At 36.0% G+C, this 21,162-nt stretch overlaps 1 protein-coding gene across 2 annotated transcripts; it reads left to right on the plus strand.

Moving 5' to 3' along the window:
• Positions 1–13,091: 13,091 nt before the first annotated feature.
• On the plus strand, positions 13,092–19,652 carry LOC130935999 (uncharacterized). 2 transcript variants are annotated; one of them, XM_057865958.1, is made up of 15 exons: positions 13,092–13,293; positions 14,283–14,395; positions 14,568–14,695; positions 14,783–14,936; positions 15,086–15,195; positions 15,421–15,504; positions 15,591–15,639; positions 15,733–15,824; positions 16,260–16,392; positions 16,523–16,602; positions 16,677–16,729; positions 16,823–16,924; positions 16,997–17,929; positions 18,381–18,482; positions 18,586–19,652. In XM_057865958.1, the coding sequence occupies exons 2-15, from the start codon at positions 14,303–14,305 to the stop codon at positions 19,074–19,076; spliced, it is 2,604 nt and encodes an 867-aa protein (XP_057721941.1). In that variant the 5' UTR covers positions 13,092–13,293; positions 14,283–14,302; the 3' UTR covers positions 19,077–19,652. The 2 variants fall into 2 exon arrangements, with proteins under 2 accessions (XP_057721941.1, XP_057721942.1); XM_057865959.1 differs by having other exon boundaries at positions 18,381–18,449.
• Positions 19,653–21,162: the final 1,510 nt, after the last annotated feature.

Here is a 21,162-nt window from a genome sequence, read left to right on the forward strand (position 1 = left end):
GTTCCATGACTGGGTGCAATTACATATTTCTATGATGGACTTTCTTATGAATCAAGGAAGGCTGTAGACCATTCATCAGGAGGTTCATTGAACAGGAAAAAGACTGTGGAAGAAGCCATTGAAGTGATTGAGACAGTGGCTGAGAATGAGTACTACTATGCTTCAGAGAGACACAACACTAAGGGAGTCATGGAGCTGAACCATGTTGATACAATTCTAGCCCAAAACAAGGTGTTTGCCAAGCAACTAGCAGAGCTCACCAGGAAATTAGGAACAAATCAAGTGGCTGCAATACAAACACAAGATCAAGAGGAGGTAAGCACTGAAGGAGGTGATTGGGAAGAGGCCAACTATGTGGGAAATCAACAAAGGCAACCATATGATCCACATTCCAACACTTACAACCCAGGCTGGAAAAACCACCCAAACTTTGGGTGGGGAAACCAGCAAACCCAACCACAAAACCACAAACCTTACAACCCCAACCAACATAACAATTCCACATACCAAAACTCCAACCAAAGATCATACCAAGCCACACAAAACACTTACTCCCAACCACCATATCATGGCCAAAACAATCAACCTGCCCAACCTAATCCGAACCAACAATTTCAAGATCAATTAAACAGGATAGAAGGAATGCTTGCAAACATGGGTCAGGACATAAGTGAGTTGAAAAGCTTTAGGGATGATGTGAGATCTACCTTAAGGAACCATGGTGAAAAACTCAAGAGGATGGAGTCTCAAGTAGGAGAGCTATCTCAACAGGCTCCCAAGTCAACTGCAGTGTTCCCTAATGACACAGAAAAGAATCCTAAAGGGGAACAAAAGGGAGTGAGATGGGAAGAATGCAAGGCCATCACCATATTGAAGGAAGTCTCAGAAGAAGAAGGAATCAGACCCTCAGAACAGGAGCCAGAAATCTTGAAGGAAGGTGTGGAAGAAGCTAAGCAGGAAAGTGAAACTGAGCAAGCCAAGGAATTGCAAAATAAAGGCATGCTGGAAACATACCAACCAAAAGCACCATTTCCTCAGAGGTTAGGAGGAGGTGAAAAAGGGAAAACATATTCAAGATTTTTAGAGACATTTAAGTCTCTCCATATCAATATTCCCTTTCTTGAGATTCTCCAGCAGATGCCTACACATATCAAGTATTTGAAGGAATTGCTGAGCAAGAAAAGAGTTTTGAAGGGAGGACAAACTGTAATAATGAACAAAGAATGCAGTGCCCTCATCAAGAAGGACATAGTCTCTAAGAAAACAGACCCAGGAAGTTTTCATATCCCCTGCATCATAGGGAAAACAAAATTGACAGAGGATTCTGTGATCTAGGAGCTAGCATAAATGTGATGCCTCTGACTCTTATGAAGAGGCTACAACTGAATGAGGTGAGATCTACTGATGTAATCATACAACTGGCTGACAAAACTCAGAAGCAAGCTGAAGGGGTAGTTGAGAATGTGCTGGTGAAAGTGGGAAATTATTTCTTCCCCACAGATTTTGTCATTTTGGACATGGAGGAAAGCTACCTACACCCTATCATTCTGGGAAGGCCATTTCTAGCCACTGCTAGAGCGCTCATAGATGTAGAACAAGGAGAGCTAATTTTGAGAATACATGATGAACAGCTCATTTTCTATGTTTTCAAACCTGCATCTGAGCCTGAACCAGAACCTGAAAAGCCTAAGGATGATAGTAGCCATCTGTGTTTGGAGGAAAGCAATCCAGCAGCTGAAACTCTGAAACAGTCCTTGGAAGGCAAATAAGAATTGCAAGAGTTAAAGCCACAAGAATCAATAGAAACAGCTCAGAAGGATCCTCCTGGCATAAGGGTCAATGAAGAAATCCTCAAGAGAGAGGGAAGAATTGTAAAGAAATTGCCAAGAGGGTGGAGAAACAAGAAAATTTCCACTGAAGGTTTCTCTCCGGGAGATAAAGTGATATCAAGTCATTATCTGCCAATCCCACCTGGCCTCAAAACCATTCCTTCCCAGCTCCCTCAAGTGTTCACAATCAGGAAAGTTCTTTCTATGGAACATTTGGAAATCATGAAGGAATCAAATGGGGACGTTTTCATAGTGAGAGGAGAGGACATCAAGCACTACAATCCACCCTAACAAGGGACAACCGTCAAGCTAGTGACGTTAAAGAAGCGCTTCATGGGAGGCAACCCATGTTTTAGTATCCTTACTCTTTATTTTTTTGCTTTGCATCTAATAAAGCATGGTTTCTTATGCATGAACTTGAATCCTCAGGACAACTGTTGATAAAGTGCACTAAACATTGCTTGTTAAATGCAATTGGTCTCTAAGTTTGGTGTGCCTGAAGGCACCCCAAATCTTATTCAAATTGTATTCAATCTTTCATTCAAGGTGCACAACCAAACATTAAGTTTGGTGTTCCTCTTTGAACACAGTTAATGAAAAGCAAGAAGTTCCTCTGGATTTAGAAATTCATGACAAGTATACCATTTGCATGTTTTAATACTTTGATTTCAATTACTTTAGGTAGTAAAATTGTTTAGGATCAAAGAGCCAAAGTGACTATGATTTATTAGAATTATGCACATTCATTAAGGACAACCAACATGATTTCATGTCATCAAGAGACATTACCAAACACTAAGTTTGGTGTCCAGTAATAAGTGTGCATACATACAAGGGTCACGGCTATAAGCTCATGAAGTCAATCATTGATTTACAATTCAAAAAGAAGGAAAAACACGTGCAAGTACTATTCATTATTCACATGGACCGAAAAAAAAAATGATGATAGCAAAGTTGTTTGTTTGTGCAGGTACAAAAGGAAAGATAAGAATGGATGAAAAAGACAAAGGGGGAGGTACGGTGCTTGGTCAAAAAGGGAGTTCACAAGTCTTTGAAACTAACACATGGGAAAAGGAAGTTCTGCATGAAAAGATAGCTACATGTACAATTTAATGCACCTAGAATACCTCCAAGAAAGTGAAAAGCAATTCGTCTTTCTCCCTAATTCATATATTTACCATCAAGCCATCCTTCACAAATCACCCTAGCCGTCCAGTTTTCACTTGCATGCACCATAAAGAACCACTTGGGGAACAAGTTCCACACCACCAAATCTCCTTCTTGCACATATTCTTTCATCATAGCATAACTACCTCTTGCCAAAAAAAAAAAACAACCTCACCACACTTCTAACAACATTTTCTTACTTCACCTTGTCAACCTTAGCTTGTCACTTGCCAAAACTAAAGAACCAATGGCAGCCTCATCTAGCCACAAAAGAAGAAAAGGCAAGCAGCCAATGGAGGAGGAAAGGGAATTTGATGCATGGAAATACAAATCAGTTTTCCATGAGATTCAGGCGGAATGGATGAGACCTAAAAAGATACTAGCTGAGATTCCCTTTGACCTTGGAAAGGAGGAGTTCCCAAGTATTTGGGAGAAGATCAAAAAGAGGAAGTGGGAGCTCCTGACTAAGCCAATCACTAAAATCAACATCAACCTGGTGAAGGAGTTTTATGCAAATGCAGTAAGGGAGGATCCAACCGAGGAACCTACATACAAAAGCTATGTGAGAGGGGTGGAAGTTGACTTCAGCCCCAAGGCAATCATGAAAACTCTTGGCCTGAAAAACATACGTTTCAGCCAAGCAAGTTATGAGGATAGGATGCTAGAAGAACCTGACTATCAGACTATTGCTGAAGACCTTTGTGCCATCAGAGCTGAATGGGTGAGAAAAACAAAAGGGGCTCCAAGAGTCTTGAGAAGGGGAGACCTAACACCTGAAGCTAAAGGGTGGTATGCAATAGTTAGGAGATCCATCCTACCCACTGCAAACTCTTCAGAAATAACCCCTAAAAGAGCCGTCTTGCTACATTGCATTATGGTAGGAGGAGAGATCAAAGTTCATAAACTCATTGCTGAACAGATACAAGAGTTTAGTGAGAAAAGTGAAGCTGACTCCTGGCTCCACTTCCCTAGCACCATCATCAGACTATGCATCGAGGCCCAAGTACCACTTGAAGATGCAAGACCTAATTGGCTACATCCTGGAATGGCTATGACTGCTCACAGAATGACTCTCGGCCCAATTGCTCTAAGACATACAAAAAGAAGAAATGAAGAAGGGCAACAAGAAGAAGCAGAGCAAGAAGCAGAGCAAGAAGAGCAAGAAGAGCAAGGAATTCCAGAAAGAAGGCAACAAGTTCCCAGAGACCCCATGGATATGAGCAGAATGCAGGAAATCATAGAAGGAATGTCTCAACAATACATGAGGTCTCAAGAGAGGCAAGAGGACTTTCACCTAAAAATGATGGACATGCAAAGGAACTTTGAATCAAGATTCCTAGATCTGCAAAGGGAACAGAATTTACAATTACAGGAATCCCTCAGCCACATATGCCAACACCAAGATGACAATATCTTGGCAATCAAGGAAGCCACCACTTTGCAGAATGCAAGATATGCAGTTCAAGCTGATTACAACATCAGTTCTCAAATCAAGCTTAACTACATAGGGGAACATCTACACAAGATGGACCCAGCATTCCCAACTTTTGATGAGTATTTCAAGGGGAGGCAAGAAGGAGAAATGAAAAAGGCAGTGATCCTTGAAGGAAGAGTGGAAGAAACAATGAAAAAAGCTGGATTCTGGACAAAGCTCATAAGAAAAGACAAAGGAAGTACAAGTGGTCAAAGAGAGACAAGAAGCAAGAAGAAACAGGACCCCAAGAATCAAGAAGAACCAAGCAACAAATGAGAGGTGGTCTTGTTCCTTAATAATCAAATAATAGTTTGTGAATTGTCTTTATGAGCTTTCTTTCATTTTAAGTCATTTAAGTTTTATGTGAAATTTCTAGTATGTTTGTCTGTTTACTGCTTTGAATAAAGTGAATGCCTAGATGTTTGGATATAACTTCACCTTCTTAAACAAATGCTTGCCATGCTTGTTCTGTTTCCAAAAATAAAAGAAAAGTTTGAACAAAAGTAACTTGGCTCAATTAGTGACAAATCAAGTAGAATTAAGTGGTGGTATGCATGCTTGATTGTTTAGTCAGATCACGGGAAATTGAGTGTAGAATTATCATTTTTGTGTAAAAGTTTGAATACTGTCTATGGATCTTGTTGAATAAATGTCTTTGGCCATGAAAAAAGAAAGAAAAAGAAGAAGAAAAAGCCACTGAAAAAGGGCAACCAAAAAGCAAAAAAATTGAGAAAATAAGCTAGGCACCAATGGTTTGAACTTTTGAGACAAATGCTTGTGGTGTTTATGTATTAAGGATATGCTTGGATGAATAGGTTCTGAGGAGTGTTTCAACACTTGGTAACTTGGGTTAACTAACCCGGGATTATCAACCAAAAGTCCATTATCAAGAGCAACCTAAATACAAAACATTTAGTCACACAAAGAGGTGCTGGGCACCAATGTCTCAAGAAGAAATGTGAACTAAAATGCCTGTAGTGGATATGTGTAGTGCACTGATAAGAAAAAAAAATGCCAAAGGCTTGTGCAACACATGACACTGAGCAAACAAGGAGCAAAGGAGCTCTAAGAAAAAGAAAAACAAAGAAGGGAAAAGTGCCAAGAACATAAGAATAACAAGAGGCCATAGCAGTGTTTGATGGATGCAATGAAAAAGTGATAATCTTACCTGATCAGAATGAAAAAGTGATGCTGCAACTTTCTGCATAAAACCCTTCTGATGAACTTCAAATGCTTGCTAATATAGCCAATGTAATTGCTTTCTGTTTCATACTTTCTTCTCCAATAACTCAGGACTTGCTTAGGGACAAGCAAGTATTAAGTTTGGTGTTGTGATGCCAAGGCATCTTAGGCTAGTTTCACTAGCATTTTTCTGTTAGTTTTAGTTGTTTTATGCATTTTCTTGAGCTTAACGTAACCAAGAATGGTTAAATGAATAACAAAGCAATAAACCATCCAAACAGTATGATTTTTGATGCAAATTTCATGAGTTTTTAGTTATATTACTTGAATGCTATGAATGAAAGATTTCTCATGAAATTTTTGCAAGACTTTGATGCAGTTGTTTGGATGATTTCAGGGAAGAAGAGGCTAGGCAAGGAAGCAACCAAATCAATAAAGGAAGCTTGAATATCACAAGTGGCGTTTAACCTCCAGTTTAACCTTAAACTGGAAGTTAAACGCCAGAATTGAAAGCACCAGGGAGCATTCCCACGTTTAAGCTCCAGTTTAAGCTTAAACTGGAGCTTAAACGTGTTCGACTATTTTTTCTCCTCCAGGGTTGCTTTCTCATTTCCACGTTTAAGCTTCAGTTTAAGCTTAAACTGAAGCTTAAACGTGTTCGACCCAATTTTCCTCCAGGGGTTGCTTTCCTCATTTCCACGTTTAAGCTCCAGTTTAACCTTAAACTAAAGCTTAAACGTGTTCGACATTTCACACTCCAGGATTGCTTTCTTCCATTCCCACGTTTAAGCTTCAGTTTAACCTTAAACTGAAGCTTAAACGTGTTCGACAATTTTACCTCCTGGAAGTGTCTGGCGTTTAAGTTGAAGTTTAAGCTTAAACTTCAACTTAAACGCCACTAATTGAAAAGGTTTCTGGGCCAAGAATATTGCAGTTTAAGTTAGCATTTGAGCACAAATATTAACTTAAATATACTCTGGTATGAAACCCAATTGAATATCATGGTTTATGGGATTGGGCCTGAAGAATTGAGGAGTCTGGAATTTCAATTTGTTGAGTCATGTGTCATTACTTGATTATCACTAAGTTGGCTCAATGAATGTTGCAGAATTGGATCAGCAGCCTTATCAGGATTATGGATCATAAACCCAAAGCAAAAGGAAATCAGGAAAAGGCCTCAAAGCCCAAGAAACACAACAGAAGCTCAATTTAGAAAGTGTATAAATAGGATAGAATTTAAGTTTGAAAAAACCTTTTAGAGACTTTGGGGGATCATTTTGCTAGTTTTCATCTTTTTGTAATTGAATTCAGAGCTATGACTCACTAAACCCCCTTTCATTGGGTTAGGGAGCTCTGTTGTAATTCAATGAATCAATAATAGTTTTTATCTTCTTCTTCAATCTTTTCTCTTGAATTTTGTTAGAAAGCTTCTCGATCTAATTCCATTGGATAGTTGTCTTGGGCAAGAAACTATCCATAATTGGAATCCTTCGGAACCTTGGGAAAGGAATGGAGGATTCATGCTAGAGAAGCTTTCTCACAGTGAATTGGATTGGGGTTTGGATGGATATTGTGACATGTAATCCTACCAAATTGTGGTTCATGAAACTGTGTGGTATAATCAGTGATCGAGCATCATCTCTTCTTATGAACATTTAAACCAAGGGATTGGGAATTTGTTTGTTTTTAGAGAGAATTGGTGAGCCAAGGGATTGGGATCCAATCATATAAGATTGCCAAGCAAAATTCAATGAATGCATTGGTTGAGGAAGGGATAAAAATGTTTTGATTCGGAGATCTCAATATCTCCTGAAACCCAATGAATTCCCCATTTCTGATCTACACTTTCTCTTTACATTCTGCAAATTTAATTCATGCAATAACCCCGATCCCCTTTTAATTTCAGCAATTTAGCTTCTCGCTCTGTAATTCATGCAATTTAAGATTCCGCACTTTCAATTTCTTGCCATTTACGTTTCCCGCCAATTTTACATTCCGCAATTCTCATCTAAATATTGATTCCGCTCAACTAGAACACACTTCTAATCCGAATTGCTCACTCAACCAATCCTTGTGGGATTCGACCTCACTCTATTGTGAGTTTTTACTTGACGATAACCGGTGCACTTGCTGGAAGGAATTTTTACCGATCGTGCAATTTCCTAAAATCGTGGCTATCAAGTTTATAGCACATCAGGCTCCTCCCCTCAACTTAGGAGGTTTAGAGACTCAATGATAAATGAAAATGTGGCATAAAGTCCTCTAAGATTATGTAAAATATCCCTTAAATACTAAACTAATGACTAAGGATTACATAAGAAAGGGTAAAACAGTCTTTTAGTGCTAAAATCTACTTTTGGGGCCTACTTGGTGAGTGTTTGGGCTACGCTTGATTGAGATTCATGTGCTATGAGGCCTCTAGGGAGTTGAACGCTGACTAGGGGGTCCTCTTTGGGTATTTGGACGCTAGTCTCCTCCTTTGGGAGCTGGACGCCTGGACTAGGGCAGGAGGCTGGCATTAGACGCCAGTTTTGGGCCTTCTATTTTGAAGCAAAGTATGGACTATTATATATTACTGGAAAGATCTGAAAGTTAGCTTTCTATAGTCGTTGCAAACGTTCCATTTGGACTTCTTTAGCTCTAGAAAAGCTCTTCTGAGTGCAAGGAGGTCAAATCCGAACAACATCTGCAGTGCTTTCTCTATCTCTGAATCAGACTTTTGCTCTAACTCCTCAATTTTAGCCAGAAATTACCTAAAATTGCATAAAAATACATAAACTCAAAATAGAATCCAAAAAATGTGAATTTAACACTAAAACCTATGAAAATATAATAAAACTTAAACAAAACATACTAAAAACTATATGAAAATGATGCTAAAAAGCGTATAAAATATCCGCTCATTACTTGTACTTGCAGCTTTTAAAAGATCGGGGTACTTTTGAAAGCAACTAAGATAGAGCTTTTCAAATTTGGCTTGTACTTTTCAAAACTTAAAAGTCTAATATAACCTCATATGTTAACTAATTTTCAAATTTAATGCTTGTATTTATGTCTATTATAATATTTTTAAATTTTAAAAACTATTTTACCAAACGTAATTGTTGTTACTTGTGTTTGTTGAAAGCTATTTTTAATTTGATTTATCAAAGATAAATGCTACAATTTTTAAAAAGCCATCTTTTAAAAATTAGCTTTTGTAAGCTACTTTTAAAAAGTAAAAATTTTACCAAACTAAGCCTTATTCTTTTACTATATCCTTTTATGGTAGATAAAGATGGGATAACTACTTATTACATACAAAACCAACCAAAAAAGAGGAGCTTCCATATTAGTAATTAATTACAAATCTCTAAATAATACCTTAACATGGATAAGATATTCCCTTCCAAACAAGAATGACTTGATTAAAAGATTAAGTGCCCGTTTGGGAAGTAGCAGAAGCTACTTTTTTTTTTAACTTTTGGATTATAAAAAGTCACAATCTATGTGTTTGGCACTATTTTAAAAAAAGCTTTTAACTTTTCGAAAAGTTAATTTGCAGCTTTTTGAAGGAGTAGAAATATATGACTTCTTACTTCTCGAGAAGTCATTCTACCACTTACTTAAAACAAATTAATTTTAAAACAAAAAAAATCTACTTTCCTTCTTGACTCTATTAAAAATACTGACCCTTCATCACCATTTTCACACAAGGTCTGCTAGAAGCACTGGCCTTCCACCATCATTCTCACGCAATGTTCCAAGTCTCACCATTTTTACGTAATGAAACATCTGATGGAAGTATTGATCCTCCACCACATTTTCAGATAATATTACATCTGAACAACTTACTGCATATATTCTTTCTAAGTATTTTTTTTTATCATTTTATCACTATTTTTTATTATTAAATTTGTATTCAAGTGTGGTATGAAATTTCAGTTTTAATTTTATTTTTTTCATATGTAATTTTATAGCTTATTATTATTTTCATAGTTAATTATAACAAGTTCTTGACCTCAATAAAGGAGAAGAGAGTTCTAATAGGAGTAAAAATAAAAAATAAAAAACAGCAATAAAATATACATTGACACACATTTTATATTTATTTTTTATTTTCACCTACCATATCATCAACATTCAATATTGGAAAATATTTGTTATCATGGTTATTTTAATATTCATTCTCTTTTATAAAAAAAATTTATCTTTTACGTTATTTATCCAAACGCTACAACTTTAAAATAAGTACTTTATAACTAAAAAACCAAACACAAAATAACTTATTTATAAGGTGCTTTTAATAAAAGTCCTTATGTTTTAAGCTCCTTTTCCAAAAGAACTTATTTAAGTTATTTACCCAACCTGGGCCTAAGTAATGTTACTATTTTTTCTAAATTTGATTTAAAATTAGGATATTATCAGATATTCGTAAAAGAGGAAGATAGATATAAAATAGTCTTTATTGTACCTTTTAGACATTATGAATAGAATATAATGCTCGAGAGATTAAAAAATGCACCAAATGAGTTTCAGAAAATTATGAATAATATTTTTTACTCATATGTAGACTTTACCATAGTTTACTTAGACGGTGTACTTGTGTACTCTAAAAGAGGCCAAGTTATGCCTCGACAAAGTTCGTCAAAAATCAAAATTTTCAAAAACCAACAAGTTTCTCTAATTTTTAAAACTTTAAACCAATTCAACTCAAAACCTCAACACACTTCAATTCACATCAGATCTTACTATTTTGTCTTAAATCACTATTCTTACCAAAACTCCACTTATAATGCATTATTCTCAAAATCATTAATCCCAATCATCAAATTCATCACACTCACATCATTCTCAACCAACAAATTCATCAATAATCATTCTATCACTACAAATTCTCATGATTACCATCATTCAATCCAATCTCAATAATCAACACCATTTATCAATAACAACATCATAGTTCATTAAAATCATCACAATAATCAAAATTATCATACTCATCATTTCAACAATTATCAACAACCCAATTCAATCATATACTAAGGTCCACTAGCCTATGGTTCACGAAATATTACATATTATATAGAGAAAATCGAAACCATATCTTGACCGATTTTCAATATGCACAATTTCACCAAATTTAATTCTAACAAGTTTCCAATCACCAACACCACTTTCCAAGTCACCAAATATCAAGCTATACACACCAATATCACTAACATCAATACCTAGAATTCACCATATACCAAATTACAAGAATTTTTGAGAAACTTTACCTTAATCACAGAAATTGGGGATGAAACTCAATGATTTTTTACTATTGGTTGGCACCTAAACAACCAAACCATAAATTTCAAAAACCAAACCTTAAATTCGAAATTCACTTAGGATAGAGAAAGGGAGTATGAAACTCAAAAATTTACTAGCAAAAGTTAGTTAGAACTGACGGGCTCGCATGAGAGTTTTGCATAGCCACAAACGGCACGCAAATCGGAGTACCATAGCTCGAGTTATAAGCGAATGAAGGGGAGGATGAATAGTGTATGGTAGGGTTTCTCTTCTCCTTCAATGCAGCTCCTAGGGTTTGCTTTAAGTGTGTTGTGAGTTGATTTGGGTTTATTTTACACATATATATTGGACTTGACCCAATTTAGACCCGATCCAACCGGTTAGCGTTTTTGGCCTGTTTGGTCTAAACTTTGGGTCAAATCTTTAGAATTAGCGTCCGATTTTCAACTTTAATTATTTTCCTAAATTTTTCTACCGTTTTTATCACTCTCACGCAGTACCAAACAGATTTAAGACGATACTGCCGGCTAATTTACCGGTACGCATTTTTACGCAAAAAATTACATTTTCCCACTAAAAAATCACTAAATTCAATTTTCACCTCTAAATTTTCGATCTATTTTCGGACAATTTATTTATTATTATTTTACGTTAATTATTTTTGGTTCTTATGGTTAGCTCCTAAGTCCATTAAGCCATAGTAATCCACAATAATCCTAGATATTTAACCCAGCAACATGAATCTAAACAAGAGTATAACCAAAGATTTTTTTATTTGGTTAAAAAGATGCAGTCTATGGCTTAATCGCAATATAGTACCTCCCAATCATTCAAGGACCTCATGCCAAAACTATATCCCAATGTTCTGTCAGATCACATTTCATTAGGAAATAGCCGAACATAGCTTTCTTAATATTATAACCACCCTTCAGTCGCCAGATGTTTCTTAACCGATGCACTAAAGCAGTATAACTAAAGTATTTGTTAAGAACTTTGATGACAATAGACTTAAAATAAGATTCTGATAGTACTTTTTCACCCTCATCTGTGAACATGATGATAGGTGTATTTGGTTGTCTTGCTCACTACAAAAAAATCTCTATCTAAAAAATCATCTATAATTAAAGGCTTAGGTTGTGTTTCTCCTACAACCTTTTCCATTGACAGATTTTTCAATGAGATTTTTTTATGTTCTCATATTTCAAAATTTTTTTTTGGTCAAGTGGATTGGACAGCCCCCAATCCTAGGCATTACACCCATGTTACACACACAACACACTCACACACACTACCATGGGTAATTGGATATTATGGGTTCCTTAAACCAACAACAGCCTCAACTGGGACTAGAACCCGGGTGTAGCACTGTATGAGGCAGATAGTTAAACCATCTTCGCCAGGCTTCTGCTGCATATTTCAAACTTAATAATCTTGATTGATGGACTAAAATACTTACCACTTTAGCCCACACACTCTTCATACACTTACCAAAATTTTCTTTTGGTTGTACTTGGTAGGATTTAAACCCAAAACTTTTGAGATGAAGAGGAAGAGATATGCAATGTGAGCTACAAATTGATGGGCATCAGTACCTTTTTTTTTGTCATGGCAGTACCTTTAAATAGATGGATGAGAAAAATGAAGAGAGTTGAATACAAACAATCAAGCCCAATTGTGCTGGTCCAATTATGTATCCAAAAACGGTTAAAAACACATTTGGAGAGAGAAAAATAAAGGAGAGAAGGGAGGGGCATAGCCTAAAGAAAGGAACTAAATAACTTTATGCTATATTCGTCTATGATTTGTCAACCTAATCCTAAAAGAATGACAGCCATTAACCATTTGTTATAGATTGATTCAAATATTCATTGTACTATGTAACAATGGTTCATCGGTTTTGATGGAGGATTGAAGATATAGTGGAAGTATTCAAACTCTTATCATTAGTAGAGCAACTAAGTTGGACAATACAGACTATCTTATAAATTATAATTAAGAAGAAATGAATTTATTTTATTTTTTTTTAAAATATGATTTGGTTAATTAAATATTTTTATATAATAAAAATTTTAAAAAAAATGTGAATGGATAATTAAAAGATTGGAAGAAGAAAAAAAAGGGCCAGGCATAAATAAAATGAGAGTTGTATTGAAGAAAGCTCGGAATTTGAGCAAGTCACCTCAGCAGTCACCACGTACACCAAAGCCATCCCATTCCCATTCCCATTCCCATTCTTTCCCCTTTCTCTCTCTATTCTCTATCTCTGATTCCATGTTTCGCATTATCCTCCTCTTCCGCTTCTAGCACCTTCCTCTGCCTCTTCTTCATCACTATCTTCATCACTATCTTCATCTTCCTCTTCACCGCTCCGTAAGTTCACTTAACCTCTCTCTCTCTCTCTCAAACTTATTACTTTTACTTCCTCATTCTTTACTCTTCCACCATTCCCTTGTTCATCCCTTCCATTCCCTTCCCCCTAGGTTAGGGTTTTTCATTTTTTTCTCTCTCTAGCAATTTCCAAAATCGATAAAATACGGTGCGCTAAACTTATCAGTGGCGATTTCCTTTGATTCTAAGTGTTTCTGAAAAAAATGTTATGCTGAATGTTGATTATTACGGCGCATAAGCGAAGGGAAAAAAAAAAAAAAGTAAAATGTAGAAAGCATGCATTTAGAACGCTTTTTCTTTTCTCATTTCTCCGTTCACTGTAGTGATTGGCAGGGACAGTGCCGCTAGAATTAACTGAGAAAAAGGAAGTGATAACAATGATCATTTCACTTGCCGGAATACCTAGCAGTAGCACTCATTGTCGCAAACCTAAACCCTCAATTTTTCTTGTTTCATCTTATCAGCAAGTATGTGTGTCTAATTTTACGCTTTGCTCACTTGCAATTGTGTACCTAACCAGATGGAAATTAAACCTGTGATTATACGGCGTGTTAATAATAACAACAATAGATAATAATAATAATTTTTATTATTATTATTGGGCACTTCTTTGTGGTGACCTGTCTAAATATTTGGCTATATTTTAATAGAACGGGGATACGTAAGATATAAGGCGGTGTTCCCTTTTTCTTTTTAATGTAATTGATAGTTGATTTTCTCTTGTTAACATTGCTCGGTACATGTGGAGTGTGGACCATTTTTTCTTTCCCCCGCGTTTTAATTGATGATTATCAACTTATATTTTGAAATTTTATTTTGTGATTGTGCTGAGGACTTCAATGGCCTTCTGAATGTTATAGCAGTAGAAATTTGCGCAATATATATTAATTCTAGATGTTTTTGCCTTGGAGCTGAGGTTTATTTATTTTATTTTATTTTTTATTTTTAATTTTATAATTATTTTATTATAGTTAAATTCCCTGGATCAATCATGTGTGACAAAGGGGGGAAATCATGTCCGATATGCACTGAGGAGATGGACCTGACTGATCAGCAGCTGAAACCATGCAAATGCGGCTATGAGGTGCATGAATGAATTTCTTAATTTATTGTTGAACTTTGTTGGAAATAAAAATTTTGGGATATCTGATATTTTAGTAGCAAAATGTAGTGACTGTTTACATATAATTATTGCCCCTTACTGATAAGTGATAGGTGTGTTTGATTTTATGTGTCTTCTTCCTTCTCCTCTGCAGATCTGTGTCTGGTGTTGGCACCACATTATGGAAATGTCAGAAAAGGATGGGACTGGTGGTCGTTGTCCAGCTTGCCGTGTGCCTTATGACAAAGAACGTATTGTGGCAATGGCAGCAAATTGTCAAAGGTTGTTTGGCTGAGGGGAATTTCTATTTTTTTATGATGTTCTTATTCTCTTGCAAGTCTTTAGTTCAATGATTTCTTGCTTACGTAGGTTGGTTGCTGAAATGAATTCAAAGCATAGAAAGAAAATGCAGAAGTTGAAGTCCAAATCGACTGAAGGAAGGAAACATCTTACTGATGTTAGAGTTATTCAACGGAACCTAGTGTACATAATTGGGTTGGCTCTTAACCTTGCAGATGAAGATGTGAGTTCTTCAATGATGTTGTTCTGTATCTAAATGTTGCTAGATGCATGTATGTGGTGCATGTCATACTCTTATATGTTGTTTCATATATTTTAAATTGTTAATTTATCTTACCTTTTTCATGATGTGTTTTATTTGTATTTTGTCAGCTACTTCAACGCAAGGAGTATTTTGGCAGGTATGGAAAAGTTATGAAAGTGTCAATTTCTCGGACAGCTTCGGGCATAATCCAACATTCTGCAAACAACAGCTGCTGTGTGTAAGTTATTATTGTGTATCGCAATGGTCATCACCCTGCACGAAGTTTCAAGCAGAAAAATTAGCTTGGCTTTTAACTTAGTTTTTCTTCTTCCTATTCTATTTTATTTTTCCTGTGTGAATATGTGCACTGGTTTTGTCATGTTCCTTGTAACCCTGTCATTTATATGTTATATAGTTCAAGTCGTATTTCTGGAATTCTAATTATAAAAGTACTTATCCATAGGTATATAACGTACTCAAAAGAAGCAGAAGCAATTCGGTGTATTCAATCAGTGCATTGTTTTGTATTAGAAGGTAGACCCTTGAGGTAAGAACCATACCTTTTTAACTTTTTTATTGGACAGTGACATTTGTGATGATGTGATGTTTATGGGTTGATGTTTGCATTTGCAGGGCTTGTTTTGGAACCACAAAGTATTGCCATGCATGGTTGAGAAATGTGGTAAATGGTGATATAAGCTGAAATGAATGCTTTGCTAGGACTTAGGGATAACAATTTCTCTGGGCTACTTTATAACTTTTATTTCTTGTCCAGCCTTGCAGCAACAGAGATTGCTTATATCTGCATGATTATGGCTCTCAAGAAGATAGCTTTACCAAAGATGAGCTAGTATTAGCATTTGCAAGGTATTTTTGGTTTCCGACTCATGTATGAGCCCCGTCTCTCTTCTTTGGAATTTTGAATGTATGATGTCTCGCATATGTCTTCTTGTGGCTGGATGACTTATGGACATGTTAATTTGTGAGTGGTATCTAAAGCTTCCATGTCAAATTTCTTGTAGTTTTGAGGTGCTTTTCTTAACAAGAAAAACCAACATATGGTTTAGTTGACATATCAGATGGACCATATATTTTATAAGTTCTACCTTACACAAATGTTTCATGCAGGTTCTGAATTTGTGAATGTAAATTTGTATATTCTCTTTTTATTTGTTTTTTAAATTGCATCCTCCATCATGCTAATTAGTCTTACTCTTTGTTTCCGCCACCCATTTATTTTTCCTGCCTATGTTTAGGAGTTATATTTGATTATAGTTTTGGTCTGTAATTTGGATGTTAAAGGAGTAGAGTCCAACAAATTATTGGGGCTACAAATAATTTGCATCGGCGCTCGGGGTGTGTTTTACCTCCCACAGAAGATGATCCCAGACACATGTCATCAACCTCCAAACTAATTTCGAAAAGCTCTTTAGATGTAAGTTTCAGATAAATCACTTATGTTGTGAACTGAGTTACTGGATGAAATGTTTCTGCTGCTTTTAGCGTGTTCACTATATTGCACGTTATTAGGCTCAGTTAACATATCTTAACCTCAACAATCACAGAAAATCGAGAACCAGATAAAGGCATCTTGTTCAGGTAGCGGGACCATGACTTCACCTGCACCTCCTGCTGTGACTTCCTGGTAATTTATTTACCCATGGGTGGTACTACAATTTGTTTTGTTTTATGAATGGTGACCAAGTATTTTTGTAACAGGGTCATGCGTGTTTCGGGTTCTCTTCCACCTGATACAAACTCATCGTTCCCTGGTAATTTGGTCAATAGAAAAGTTGAGGTATCTAATGATCGACAGGTCCATGTGACTGCAGTTAATAACACTGATAAGTATGCACTTAATGCAGGACAATCAGCGGAAGCTGGAAAAAACCCAGAAGTCCATTCTGGTGGTATGTTTGTACCTACAGAGATGGACAAGCATCATAATAGTGGAAATTCTCAGAAATGTGAGTTAGACAATATGGAACTTGTGTAAAATCTCCCTTCTACTATATTTTCTAACCACAACTTATTTGCAGCTTTTGTAGATAGTGATCAAGATATGGTACCTTCTGCTGCAAACTCAGGCTTTCTAAATCTCTCCAAATCACAATGTGATTTTAATATTGACAAATCAGTTGGCCTTGATTCAAATCGGGATGTAGAAGGCTTATGTTCAGATTTGTCATCGATAAGCTTGAATAATCACGTGGAAGATCCATATTCTGTTCCTGATTCAGACAGATTACTGTATATGCATGGCTCAAATAATTCATCTCTTGGGAAGCATTTGCAGCAAGATAATGAGTATCCTGAAGAACATTCAACCACTCCAGCTTTTTGGGAAGATGTTGTGGATGATGTGCTGAACTTGGATTATGAACAATCAAAGTTCAGCAAAGGCGTCAATCATCTTTCTACAGGGATCTGTTCGCCTTATCTCCATAAGAATGCAGGCCGGTCAAGCCATCATCTCTGGCAACAAGATCAAAATTGTCATGAACATGACTTGGGCAAGCCTTCTGAATCTTTTAATGATGCCTTACAGACAGGATTTGAAGAGCATGTAGGGGATAAAGAAAATGTTAATAAGGTAACTTCAGATATGGGGGAAAGCAGCATTATATCTAATATTTTGTCTTTAGATTTGGATGCGTGGGAAGACTCATTAGTTAAGTTGTTGGAGGAAAATGAAGAACCAAGCAAAGCCCTTAAGTCACCAAATTTGTGGAGAAGTCAAGACAAAAATCAGTCAAGGTTTTCCTTTGCAAGACAAGATGCACTTGTGGATGACTCATCTGATTTGGACCAATTGATTGGAATTACTAGGCATGTTTCCAGAGGGAATGTTGAATCAGATGCTTTAATGGAAAACAAGGATATGTGGAGATACTCGAATAACACTGTCAATGGGAAACACCCGTGTTCTGTGCCGTCGATCAATTATGCACTACCAGATAAATTTCTTGGAAGTGAGTTTTTGTGCAATCAATTTTCCTTCGCATTGATTTATACTGTTAGTATGCTGTTTCTCTGTTGCTGGTGGCATGGGGTAGGGATGGCAGAGGGTGATTTTGCTTCCTTTGATGTTTATTGTTGTTTCTCCTTATATGTTCCTATCTACTAGGCATTTTGTTATTTGAGTATTTTTCTATATAGATGGCCCTTTTCCTGAATGTTTCAATCCATTGGATCATGGGCTGGATTGGTAAATCCTTCTGTCTTCAATTGTTGTTATTTATGTGTTCTTTTGAACTGTCCTGTTTGTCGGGCCTTCCATTATAGCTTAGACAATCTTACAGATCAAATCTTCCTCTGTTAAATGAAAATGTCAAATAATGTTAACATTTGTGCTGTTAGTTCCATTCACTATCGAGCCAAGTATGACAAAAGAACTGATTTGAGTATAATTGTTTTCTTCAGTGTCAAAGGCTCATGCTTCCAGCCCACCGGGATTTTCATTGTCCAGCAGAGTACCTCCTGGCTTTTCAGGTGGGGGAGTAGAATATAATTCTAGTATTCATGGTGTGTTTCTTTATTGTTTAAGATTTACTCTGCATATCTTCCTTTGATTTCCCTTTCTAAGTATCTTGACTTCAATGTAGTTCTAATGCATCTAAATCTTCAGGGAAACACTTGTCGCAACAGCATGTTCTTGCATCTGGAGATATCGGAAAGGTTGGAGATGTTCAATTTAATGATCTTGCATTATTGGAAATTGGTAAGGGGATGCTAACAGAAAGGGTAAATAATGCATCTCTTGACATGATGCGGACTTCGTTTCCACAATTTAGCCCTGGTGAAGATGATCCTAGACTCAAGATGTTAATGCACCAATCCGCACCTTTACAGAATTTAAATGTTACAGATCATGCAGGAAATATATTTTCTCCACAAAATGATGCATATAGAATTTCTTCAAGGTTTCTTGATCAATTTCCAGCTAACAATCCATCGATTTACGAACAGATACATTCTCAACAGTTCAGCAATAATGGTCTTTCATCAAATAGCCAGTGGGGTGGTTGGCATGATGCCAGGAACTTTAATGACCTGCCTATGCCGCAAGTATTGAATAATGAGAGAAAGAGGTTTAACAATTCCATGCCTAGCTATTAGAGTATCAAGCTTTTGATCCCTCGACTGTTTTTCTTCCAGAAGAGGATTCACAGTGTTGATCTTTCTCCAACTTTAATGGGCATTCAGGCATCTGTCAATGTAGGTTTCACCTGTCTAAAAAACCTAGAGATTCCTTGATCAATGATGAAATTGTCTGCTGGGATTTCTTTGAGGTCATCCACATCTCAGTTCTGTGAGAATTCGGGTACCCTTAATTTCATTAAACTCTTGGCTATCAAGTGCACAGTGGTAAATGCTAACAGCTGTTTCTTCGTTGCTTAACTTGCAACTTTGGAATAGGGCTCTGATTGCAACATAATTGGCCAGTGGCTGGCGTAAATGGTCTCAATTTTTCCCTCTTTTTTGGTAAACAACGTCGGCATGAACTTGGCTTGGAGGTTGTTATGGTAGGTTTTAAGTCCATCGGGTTGATGAGGCTTTTGATATAACAATTGGTATATATCTGTGTGAAGCAGGACCAAACGTAAACAGCTAAAAACCTGTACTTAATCTGATAAAAATCTAACCTTTCTGTTTCCCTTAAGTTTTATGATTTTCTTATATTCCTTCGAACAATACTTTGATTAACCATTTACTTTATATATCTATATGGTGACAAGCCGCATGTTTATGACTTTATAGTGCGCCACACTCTCAACAAGCTTTGGATTAAGTATTGGGTATCTGGTTTTAGTTCGTCAAGGCTTTCCTAAAGCAAATTCTAGTTTTATCCGATACCTTTACAGACCAATACATTCATGGGAAGTTTATTATGATTCATCTGTTATAAAACTGATCTGAATATAAAATTTCAATATAACTAAAAAATTATTTTTAGATTACAATTCTACCCTTTTTCTCTCTCTACAAATATTGGCTGTAGAGTCGGAAGTCTAAACCTATAAAAATGCCAACTATAAAAAAACATACAGACACAAGGAGAATTTCTTCAAAAAAAAAAAAAAAAAGAGAGAGAGCGAAACAAATTAATATTTGCTAGAGTATTAATATTCATGAAGTTAAAATCATTTCGATTTTTTCAAAAAACAAACATTTATGTAATTTCTGTGAACATTATAAAAAACGTTACAAAATTTAATAATTTTATATAAATACTTCAAAAAGTAATTATGAAATTAAGCTTGCATAATCTGTGTTGGTACTTTTAACATAATATATAAGTGAAAACTTGTGCTGAATAATGTTGTAGCAGAATGGACAAAGAATCTGCGTGCAGTGTGTTCGAATTTCTCAATTCTTTTGTATCGTGTTCTTGATGATTCATTAACGGTTTATTATTACATCGGTAATTTATCAATTACATGATTGAACAATGATTACGTAAAAGCGTTTACGTAGACACTTTTAGAAGAAACTACTAAAGAAGAGTGCAAATATAATAATATATACCCAATGGTTATAGGTCAGAATCGTCATACATAATGAAAACCGAGAACGTTACCAATCAACAAACATATACCAAAGTTGAAGCGTGGAAGAAAAGTAGTTAGCTCTTTGCAGCTATATATATAGCTGTTGCACTAATGTTAGGCACTGCAGTCATCAAAGGTTTTGACAATTCAGGGGCGATTTTAAGTTTTCCTTTAAAGGTTTGCGAGAAGAAAGGAGTTGAAAGATGGCTCTCTCGAAGGTAGGGGTCGTAAAAGCATAAAACCTTAGACATGTTTCCTTCTTTCTCTTTTCTCACGACACCACATGCATGCACCCACCGTGTGGCTAATTTTTTCTTTATATAGATTAAATATGTGTGCAGACGTGTAGTAAGTTCTTATTGGAAGTTTGGGTGTTTTTTTTATATAGATTTTTTTTAAATTAATATTAATCAAATTGGACTAGGGCAGACAAGTTACAAATTGGAGTATCCGATTTTAATTTTTAAGTTCTTTTATTTTTGGAAACAAAATTCGAAGAGTCCCAGTTGTCATCTTTTGTTAAGAAAGTTAAACAATGTAAATTGGACGGTACAATTTTTAAACACTACCTTACAACTAAAAAACAAATCGATGCCTCTAATTTTTGTAAATCACATCCCCCGTCTCATCTATTTATGATACACACTGGCATA

This window comes from Arachis stenosperma, chromosome 6 (genome assembly GCF_014773155.1).
Source record: "Arachis stenosperma cultivar V10309 chromosome 6, arast.V10309.gnm1.PFL2, whole genome shotgun sequence".
In the NCBI taxonomy this organism is placed as follows: Eukaryota; Viridiplantae; Streptophyta; class Magnoliopsida; order Fabales; family Fabaceae; genus Arachis; species Arachis stenosperma.